Source organism: Rhagoletis pomonella, unplaced genomic scaffold (genome assembly GCF_013731165.1).
Source record: "Rhagoletis pomonella isolate Grant_MI unplaced genomic scaffold, Rhpom_1.0 Rhpom_scaffold_00001, whole genome shotgun sequence".
NCBI lineage: Eukaryota > Metazoa > Arthropoda > Insecta > Diptera > Tephritidae > Rhagoletis > Rhagoletis pomonella.
In genome coordinates, this window is record NW_023458555.1 from 53,835,600 (window position 1) to 53,846,963 (window position 11,364).

At 36.6% G+C, this 11,364-nt stretch overlaps 1 protein-coding gene across 4 annotated transcripts in view; it reads left to right on the top strand.

Annotated features, from left to right (window-relative positions):
- LOC118746209 (regulating synaptic membrane exocytosis protein 1) overlaps positions 1 to 11,364 on the top strand; it is a 322,168-nt gene that overhangs the window by 167,850 nt on the left and 142,954 nt on the right. For all 4 annotated transcript variants that reach the window (XR_004993810.1, XM_036480041.1, XM_036480048.1 and 1 more), the window contains exon 7: positions 8,553 to 9,487. Coding sequence is in view for 3 of the 4 variants with exons in the window: in XM_036480041.1 (XP_036335934.1) it covers positions 8,553 to 9,487 (935 nt within the window). In the remaining variant the exon portion in view is untranslated. The remainder of the gene's footprint in view (positions 1 to 8,552; positions 9,488 to 11,364) is intronic.

Here is an 11,364-nt window from a genome sequence, read left to right on the forward strand (position 1 = left end):
TAGAAGCTGGAAGCGCTGATGTGAGGCAGTGAATAAAAATCGTGAGATCTAATTACTTTTTTAATACAAATTAAGATTATATAAAAATAGTCGCTAATTCAGTTCAATAAATTATTCAGTGCATTGTAATTTACTTTTATTATACTGGTTGAGTACAATTTTTATTTTAAAATAACCTCAGCCCGATTTTTTAACGTCCCTTACTTTGGAGGTACAAGTGTGCTATTTGCGTGGCAATGGCTGTGTATGTAGTGCTGCTTTTTTGAAACTGCAAACATACATATACGCAAAGCTTAGTATTTGCTGTTGAAAGTAAACTTTAAAATAAATGAAACCAACAAATTCTCCACAATTTCAAAATTACTCATTTATAATTATTTTGTAATATTAATTTCTACATATGTACGTTCAGTATTAGTAAAATGCAAACAAACTGCATTAGGTGATATATAACTACAGACCACAACCTTCCCCACAAGCCACACAAACACACGCCAACTTGCGTCCACATCAACAGACCCACAAACGTACGTAATTTGCGAACACACAATTTTAGAAAATACACCTCCACACAACGACAGCAAATACATGCCATCAATGGCCATCTCTGCACGCTGAATTAGCCAAGGAGCCTGAAATACACCATGACACCAATGAATTTTACAATCCTTTCACAAAATCTAAACTACAACAAAAATATACATATATGTATGCTGAGTCGGTTTAGATCCTTTGTACTTTAATATCTAACTCGTATTTAATTTAATTTCTTCCTCTTTCTTTTCTATTTTTGGTTTATGTTGTACGTTTTCCACTCTTACATATTCAATCGTGCACCCCATTGGGCACAACCCCCGCCCTGGCTGGCTGACCCTCTCGCGAATTGGGGCTTCTGTGTTCCCGTTCCCTTTCAACAGCGGGTATCATTGGTGGCAATGTTGTTAGTGGCGGCGTTGGCACTGGCATTGGCGTAGGCGTAGGCGTCGGTATCGGCAATGCCGGCGTACACACCGTACTTTCGCCGAATGACGTTCAAATCCATGGGAATGTAAGACAATATCTCAATCTACAAGTATCTAAGATTTTCCCTCTGTGTACTATTTCTCTATCACTCTATAATGTTCGCTCGCTGGCTAGCCTGTGCTAGCTGAACAGTTGTGCCTTTTTGAGTGTTTAAGGGCTTAGTTGTAACTACGTAATTAACTGTTATGTTGTTGCAGAACAAATTTAATCGATACCTTATAGAAATGGACTAACCAAAGTCGACACGCTTTTAAACACAATTAAATTAGCTATTCCTTGGAATGCTTAACTTTTTTTAATTTTATTAAATGAAAAACAGATTATATTTATTATCAAATAAAACTGCACCTTTTTCGTAATTTGAATATGTACTTACAAGCAAGACACACATATTCTCAAATATGGAATTTTGATTATTTATTGATTAATTTCTCGATCACTTCCATTTTCATTTGCCACTTTTGTACTTACATACATATCTATCTGTTATAAAAATTTTTATATTTCGCTTAATCATATGTGCGTATACTTTCATTTCTCACTGTTGTATTCAAACTGTTATATGTTTCTGTGTGTGTACTTTTAATTTTTCGAGACTTTAAACGCTGAAAGCATCCGAGAAGCCTTTAAAGATATGTATGTACAACATTTAAAGTTTCATCCAGTTCTTAAAGTAACGTTATAAGCCATACTTATAAGTATATTACCGATTTTCGTTTTCTCTCTCGTCACAAAGTTACCCTCTTGATCACTCTCACAAATGCTTTCCTCCAATAACTATGTTCCGTCATGAGTTCAGTGCAGTTTTGGTGCACTTGTGACACTTACAGTACAAATTAAAAAAAAGCAATTCCAAATTTCTTTTCACTTTCCTCAACTTTTGTGCGTATGTGTTGCTTTGATTTTTTTCTTTATAAAATATTGATATGAAAATGTGGAAAATTTGCATGGACAACGTGACTTTGTTTTCTTTTTTCTTAAATAAAAATAAATTTTATGATTAAGGTTCATACGATACAAACACAAATAAAAACATGATTTTATATTAATACTTATCATTAACACAAATTTACACAAGTTTAATTTTTTAAAGTATATTTTCAATTAATTCTTTTTTAAATTGTGTAAAGTAAAAATACATTTTGTTTTCATATTTTCAGTATTTCAATAAAGCCGCCTTTTAGTTACATACGCATCAGAAAATGAAGTCAAGGCCTACTTCTGGGTAATATAATAGCGTTTTCTTTTCTCAAAATAGGTTTTGCCCATTTATACGGGAACTCTTGATTTGCGTTGCCCTGAACCTGAATCAGAATTTCATTTATAGAACTTAATAAAACTTCTGTAAACTATTCACTTGCACAGTAAGTCTTTAATTAATTTCATAGGAAAACACTTTAATTTTTACAAGCATAAATTAAAAATCAACCGTGCAACTCCCACCCGGGATAACCGGATATCCAGAAATTAACTGGTTATGAATAAAACAGAACGGATATTAACCGTAGTTCCGGCTCTTATATGTACGCACGAATACCCGAACGGACATCCAAATACATGGATAGTCCCAGCCCGTGTTTTAACTCTCTTCGTAAAAATCTTTCTTTCAATAGCGGTGACAACCGGCAGGCATCGGCAAACGTCCGAGTGCATTTCTGTCATGAAAAAGCTACTCATTAAAGCCACTTGCCGTTGTGTGACAACATCAAAGCACACATCACAAATCGAAGGGGAAGCTCGTCGAAGCACTCGCAACTGTGTAAAACTGCAGTTAGTCAACGACGTAGCGTAAACGTAGGTCAACGTACGTAGCAGCATATCAAATTTACTGTTGAGAGAGAGAGAAAGAAGCAACGACAACGTCACCGCCATGCGGTAGTGAGTTTTCGTTAACACGCGAATCCCGTAAGGTAGATCGTGTCTGCGTCAACCTACGTCTACGTTACGGCGTTGACTGTTTGAGCTTTAAGCGTCAAATATTTTGTTTAGTCAATAACTCATGATATAACAGGACACACTGCCCGACAGCATTTTTAAAGCAGGATATCAATGGTATATTTGTGAAAGTGTCACAGTCCAGAATTTCTCAGCTTTATATTATCTGCACTCAAAAGTTAAAGAGTCACCACGTGTCTTTGTCTACAAAACTTTGATGTTGAAGAAAAGAGATTTCTTAAAAAAAAGTTAAATAACTATTTCGTGCTTATTAAACTTCCGTCCCCCACAAACCATTTTTTCCTATACTTTTTTAAAAATTGTCGTACACTTTTTTCCAAAGGCTACCAATACTAAGTAAAATATTTACAAAAAGTGTTTGGCCGATTTTCTCCTCCAACTTGTGGCGTGTTCGTCCTGATGTTATAACACAAATGGTTAGTTGGTTGTAATGCCTCCCATGTTTCACTCAGGGCTCAATTGGCGAATAATAGCACAGAATAATAGCTGCAGTTTTTGTGGACGATTTAATTTTACTGTAGTCTATCTCTCAAGCATTTGTGCAGTTTAAACAAACCACTTTTAATCGCTTATAAATTTGTGCATATCACTTATTGTAGCACTAGATAAATCGGCTAACTGCGTCATTATGTGTTGCCCGAAAGTGATATGCCTTAAGTAAGGAAGCCTTGGGAATTCACACAGGAAATTAAATACTGTTGCTTGCTGCACTCTATCCCGCACCTGCTGCATATATCGTTATATCGAAGTCCCATTCTATAGACATACATTCCTAGCGGATTATAGTTGCTACAAACCCAAATACAGCAGCTTTGCTGTTCTTTTCCTACTATAGTCAGGCGAAAGCTCACGTGTTATCTTGCAAGTCTGAATCTCTGACCGCCTCCTCCTTGCCATCTTCTTTTTCATGTCAATAAATGGTTTTGATCTTTCATAGACTTTAGTCATCGCCCCCTCTAAATTGCTTACGTTTCGTTCTATCCCATCTAATGAGGGACTATTTCCTCCTACATTGCTTTCAATTATTTGCTGATTTAGAATTTTGTCATGTCTCAGCTTTTTCAAGGCAGAAGTACACTCGGAGGTTTGCCATTGTCTGCCAAGGGGCGATCGCTGTTAGAAAACACTTCTTCTAATTTAGCTGTTGCTCGGACCAGGTATCGAACCTGGGTCCTATGGAGTAGTAGTACGCACCTTAAACTGTTATATCGGACAAAATTCATAAAGTCTCTTAATTTAAACATAACAAGTAATTTTTAAGCAAAAAACAAAACCGACTTCAATTCTCATATGAAAATTTAAGAATATCGTTAATTTCGTCATGATCCGATGATCGAATTTAAACCAAATTAATACGGGACCCCCTGTGAGGTAACACCTTTCCTTATAGAAATCGGTTAACGTGGTCCAAAGTTGTGCGGTAACATACATAAAAAAAACAAGTAAAGAAGTATAAGTTCGAACTTTATACACACGGCGCAGGTATCAAATATCTTCGTTTCAATTTTCTCTGAACCACCTTTGCATGAAAAGTAGGGGTCTTTACCCGATTTCAAACGTTTTGGGTAATATGCAGAGTTGGACTTAATGATATAATTGAACCTAGTTAGGTACAAATCGATTAAGTGGTTACCGAGGTACAGCTTTGTAGTTATAAGGTGGGCGGTGCTACGCCCAATTCCTAAAAGTCTATACAAGTTTCATTTCTTGTTAGGAGATTGCTGTAACCATTAACTTGAAGTAAATTAGCGTACTCAGTTATTAAAATATCAGAGTTTTCGTATTTCTGAAATTTACCGTTATACGGGAAGCGGGTGTAATTTTAGTCCGATTTGATTAATTTTCAACAAATGGCTTTTCCATACGACGGTTATTAAGTGCAGTTTGGTGGAAATTGATAAATCGGTTACCGAGATACACATTTATGGTTATAAGTGGGCGGCGCCACGCCCATTATCCAAAAATTTGTAATATTCTAATTGTCTGCTAAGTGATTATTTCAATCATCGATTTTAAGTGAATGAGCTCCAGTAGTTACTGATTATTGCCCGATTTCAAAGATTTTCAACAGATTTCTTAGCTAGACCCTACCCAAGCCTCGTACCGTTTGGTAAGGTTTGGTGAAGCGGCTACTGAGATACAGCATTTCATCATAAGTGGGCGGGGTTACGCCCATTTTCCAAACATTTCATAACAATAATATTTTTTACCACAATTCTACTCCACATACAAGTTTTCAACAATTTTCATCTAATATTTACTGAAATATCCCAGTTTTTGCATATTTTTATACCCGAGCGCACTTGTGCACAAGGGTATATTAATTTTGTTCACATAACGGTTGTTTGTAACAGCCAAAACGAATCGAGATAGATATAGACAAATGTATACATATATGCTCAGAATGAATAGAGAAATCGATTAAGCCATGTCTGTCTGTCCGTCCGTCTGTCCGTCTGTCCGTCTGTCCGTCCGTCCGTGTACACGATAACTCGAGCAAAAATTGAGATATCTCAACGAAATTTGGTATGTAGGTTTCTGTTAATCCAAGGTAGGTTGGTATTGAAAATGGGCGAAATCGGACAGTAACCACGCCCACTTCCCATATAACGGTAATTTCCAGAAATACGAAAACTGCGATATTTTAGTAACTACTGAAGATAATTCACTCAAAATTGATATTTGTAATAGTTTACAGACGAAAAATAAGAATATTATAAATTTTGGGAAAATGGGCGTAGCCACGCCCACTTATAGTTACATGTGTATATCTTGGTAACAGCTGCACTAATTTTTTCTAATGCTCATCACAGTTGTTGGCCTTGATACAGCATACTAAATGGCCGAAACTTTTAAAAGTCGGACAATAACCACGCCCACATCACATATAACGGTAATTTAGAGAAATACAAAATCTTCGATAAATCAGTAAATATTGAAGCTAATTTATTCAAAATTGATGCTTGCAACAATTCTTTACCAAGAAATACGTTTATGGTAAAATTTTGGAAAATGGGCGTGGTACCGCCCACTTATGATCACATATAAGTATATCGGTAACCGTTCCACCAATTTGTACAAAACTCGGTGTGGTTATTGTGCTTGCCAAATATAAGCAAAACGTTGAAAATTATTGAAATCGGACTAAAATAATGGCCGCTTCTCATATAACGGAAAATTTCAGAAGTGCTTGAAACTTCAATATTTCGAAATTGAAGGACGCTAATTTACTCAAAATTGATCCGGGGTGTATCTTACCATCTAGCGGAAGGTTTCGGAAAGGTGAAAAAACATATATTTAATACTTGCGCCGGGTATTTAATATTCGGCTCCGCCCGAACTTAGACTTTCTTACTTGTTTTAAATATCGTTATATGGAAAGTGGGTGTGGTTACAGTTCGATTTTTCCCATTTTCAATACCAACCTACCTTGGATAAAGGGCAACCTACATACCAAATTTCATTGAGATATCTCAATTTTTGCTCGAGTTGTCGTGTACACGGACAGACGGCCCGACGGACGAACGGGCAGACAGACATGGCGTAATCGACTTCTCTTTTCATTCTGATCATCTATGTATGTATGTATTTGTCCATATCTATCTCGATTAGGTTTGGCTGTTACAAACAATCGTTATGCGAACAAGGTTAATGTACCCCTGTGCAGAAGTGCGCTCGGGTATAAAAATATTCCGACTAATTGATAACCTTTCTCCTTTTTCTGAAGTCGGTTTAAAATTAAAAATAACCAAAAACATTTGCAAATTTCTCCCATGCAGACTGCAGCTTTGCACTTTATGTAAATAAACATGTACAAACGCTCCGGAAGGTTGTAACTTTTTAAATCTTTGGTTAAATGCGAGATCGTCGGAAGTTTTATTGTTTCCACACTACCCGTAGTTTTTGGTAAGCAATGTTTTTCTCAAAGACATCAAAGTTGTATGGCCTCGAGATTTTGGGCTTGCGCTGACCTTTGAATACAAACAAAACAAACCTCAGGCATATTGGGCTATGAAATTATTCAATAAAAATGACCAGCACAATGTTCTCTTTCAAAAGTATGGACATGGTTATTCTGTGGCAGATTAAATTTTTTTGGCTGTGGTCAGGGTGTCCAGACTGTTTTTACAAAAAAAACGCATTTCTGAAAAAATAATCGCCAAAAATCGCCCAATTTTTTTTTTTTAATAAAATTCATGAAATCGACTTAACAGATATTTTATTTTAAAAATGAGATCTTGTTATAACATAGTTTTTAATTCCAAAAACGAATGTAATACCTTCAAGGTAATAATAAATAATACAATAAATATAGTTATGTACAAACGAATGTTCTTTAAAAATATGCACACTTTTAAGAAATGTTCGTATTAACACTATTTGCAGTAGGACTGCACAATTAGTATATGAATACTATAACTCACATTAATTGATTAATCGCACAATTCGCTTTTATGCGCTTAGTGCTAAAAATAAAATAAAAATCTACTTCCACGAATGAAATTGCAAGTTTCACATATTAGTAAATGTTCGATATGTTACAGTAAAATCGGCAAACAATAAAAAGTGTTGCCACATCAAAACCAAAGCTCTAACTCCACAACCTAGTACTTTTCATGTCTTTCGACGCATTTACATGGTAGCGCGCAAAAATTGTATTTGAAGGGAAAGAATCGCGTAAAATCGCCTAAGGCGATTTCCTAAATTTTTACGCGCAAATATCACAAATAAATCGCCAAATTGGCACTAGATCGCCCAATCTGGACACTCTTACTGTGGTATTTTTGCAGGTTTATCTCTCTTCGACAAGCATACACTTTGCTTTCGATTAAAGCTTTGGTAGTTATAATCACAAACTTAGTAAGTGTCATCGGAAAACCTACGTTTATTATTTAGCTTCTTTCGGTTTATATTTTTTTAAGCATGCGTGATAATGTATTATCTTAGATTAGATACAACCAATCTATGTTCCATGAGAGTAGAGTTTTAAAGCTTGCTATACGTTTTATGTGCACGCGCACAGAACGAAAGCTCTTTCGTGTCCGCACTGTCAAACACTTGAAAGGCCTATGCTGTGTTCGATTTTTTTTGTCAAAACGGTTACCAAGCGTATTACAAAACAATCATCAAAAATCACCGGAGTTCTGTGTTTCAGGACATATTGATTTTATATAAGTTCCTAAGCTGACTACCAAAAATTTCTAAGTATGAAATTTAAGCGCGTATCTTACATATGTGGCAAAAGGTGAGGTCACACTGATTTCTAAGAGTCTAAAACATCGAAATTGATCCGGAAAACTTCAAAGTAAAAGTAAACGGTTATTTTAACTAAGGAATTTCTTGATTTAAGTTTCTGTTGGTTTTGCTTTCCCCTACTGATTAAAACCAAAACAGCTTTATTTTTGCGAAGGTGATAACAAACCGATGAGAATTTGTTTGCACAACAGGTTCTTCTCCACTACTCCTCAGTTTCCCATGAAAGTTTTTCCTGTGTATCGTACAACAACCTTCCCTATAGCAACTACAGCAACAATAAATATTTTGCATAAATCACTTAAACTTTCATCCCACAGGCGGCTTGCGTGAACCCTGGAAACAGCAACGCAGCCTCAACGAGCGTGATCTCTTAAGTGTGACGAATTCATATGGCGCCAACGACTATCGCCTGACCAATACGAACCGCCTCTACTCCTCTGCGGATCGTGATCGCTACGACCTGCATCGCGAACGCCTAGAACGATATCCGCTCACGCGAACAGCTCGATTGGATGTACAGCAACACAACACCTACAACAGGACAAATCACGATCGACAATCAACGGTCACTGGAAGTGGATTGTATACGGCGCGTCGGGCGCCTTCATTAGTCACGGCTACGGCAACCTCTGGGGGCGGTGGTAGCAGCAACAGCAGTGCTGGTAGCTACCACCACCAAAAAGCACAACAGCACCATATGAATCCACAAATTGTGATTGACGATAAACCATTGCCGGCAAATGCTTATGAACGCTATAGCAGTGGGACTGGTACGCGCAGTGAAGATAGTAGTGTTAGGCGAACAAATACCCCTGAGACTGGTAGCCTCGGACGAGATCGCCGTTTAGTCACGGATCTCTATTGGGATGAAAATCTCACAGCGGGTAATGCAGCGCAAGACTCGAGACGCTACACAGAGCGCAGAATAAAGAAAACAGTACGATTTGATGGGCACGATGATCCGTTGGTAACAACAGCAAGTGTCGTAAGCGGCTCACTGCCACCAGTTACACAAATTCTGCCTTCAACGGCTATGGAAGTGGGAGCTGCCACTATACTGACCAGTACCAAATTAGGCGCAAACGCAAACACTGCCAATACGATAGGCATTTCGGATGCGTCCGCTGCCGATTGGACACATTGGGACGCTGAACGACAGGGTAGCCAGGATTCGGCAACCAAAGACTCTGGCATCGATACCAGCAGCACGTTCACGAGCAGCGAAGACTCAAATCGTGGTGATGGGCCAAAGGTAGATTTAAAACTCTATGAATTTGATGACTCTCGCCTGAACCCCAAGGACTGATACGCGACCCTTTCCGTCTGACAAATGCTTCTTATCTGCCTCTGTTCTTAGTGTGGTGACATGTGCTACCGCTGCAACAAATTCCTTATGTGAAGGTTTTTTTTTTGTTTTTGGTTTCTCGTTGTGATAGTGTTTATTGATCCTTCATTTAAAAAGTTGTAATTTGAAATTGAGGTTTTGCATTGAACAAATGATATTTTGTAATGATTTCACCGCTTCTTCAACTAGGCCGATTCTTTCTACATTTACATACATAATTCGTATTTCGTTCATACAATAAAATATTTTTACATAAATATACGCAAACAAATACATACCCGTATTAGAGCATGATCGTACATAATACATACATACATACATATGCGTGGATATACTACTCCATAATTATTTAAGTATTATTTGTTTGTTGGAAATGATTCTACTGATATTTGCACAATTATGTACATATATTAAACGCAATTCATAGCTTTGATGTCTGCTTTTTAAAATTCCTATGTATTTGGAAATAAAGTTGTTTTGTATATACATACATACAAAAAAATATTGCACATTTTAGAAAGTTCGTTACAGAGACCAAAACTTTAATTCACTACTCATGAGAATATACAATTTCCTCATCATAGTTTATATATGTAAAAATGTACCTAAAATTTATCACAAGCTTGAATTCCAGAATTCTAATGCAAGAAAATTTAAATTGAAATGCTAGGCACCAGCATAATTATTTTATTTTTTTTTAACCCAAGAGAATGGGCCTCATGCATAAAAAGTGAGCTTAAGCTCCGACTCGATTTTCAGTACAAATTCTTGAGCTTGAGCTCACCCTTTCAGTGCAAAAATTAAGTCTGAGCTTAAGCTCACTTTTTATGCATAAGGCCTAATGACCAGTTTTAAAAAATTTAGCACACAACTAGTAGAAAACAAGAGACCGAGGAGGCGGCGAAATCAGAAAACTCAATTCGGTTCCACACAGATGGATCCAAGTTAGATAACAACTCTAGTAGGCGGAGGAGTAGATAAACGCGGAGTAAATCAGGATGATGGCACCATTGTAGTCATAAAAAATAATATATATCCGAGCCTTTTACTGAATCAATCGCGGTACGAATATGATGATATCCGCGAAAAAGCTTTACTCGAACAGAGGCGTAACTATAGGGCGGCAGGGCTGGCAAATGCCACGGGCTCCCGATGCGAGAGGGCACCGGTCCAAGAGACTGCGAACTCAGAAATAACCTACACTTTTTTATTACTTAAAATCAATTAAAGTTAGACACAACTAATGAGCATTTCCACAGAATGGTCAACCAGGACCGACAACTAAAATGAACAATCGGTTGTATGGGAGCTATAAGTTATAGTGGTCCGATTTCAATGGTTCCGACAAATGATTAATACATTATAAAAATAGAATAAAAATAAACTTTTCAATATACCACGCATTCATAAATGGGCTAAAAGGTAAAAAATAATATTTCTCAGTCCCATAGAATTGGTTTTGATAACTTTTGATTTTGAAATTTTAGCAAAAGTCATTGTAAATAATTTAAAAGACTGAAAACGATAAACAAAGCATTAGATTTAATTGACAATAGCCAAACTATATAACATTGACCTAAAATTTCTACAGCTCAAGTACAAATTTGGGATCTATTTTAAGCGATCGTTATTCATATACTCACATACATACATATATTACTTTCCATATCAATTCAGTCTATTTGATGCGCCCCACGCTCTTCATTTTCAATCTCATAAATTGTTTATGACTTTCGCAAAAATTTCAAAATCAAAAGTTATGAAAACAAATTATATGGGACTGA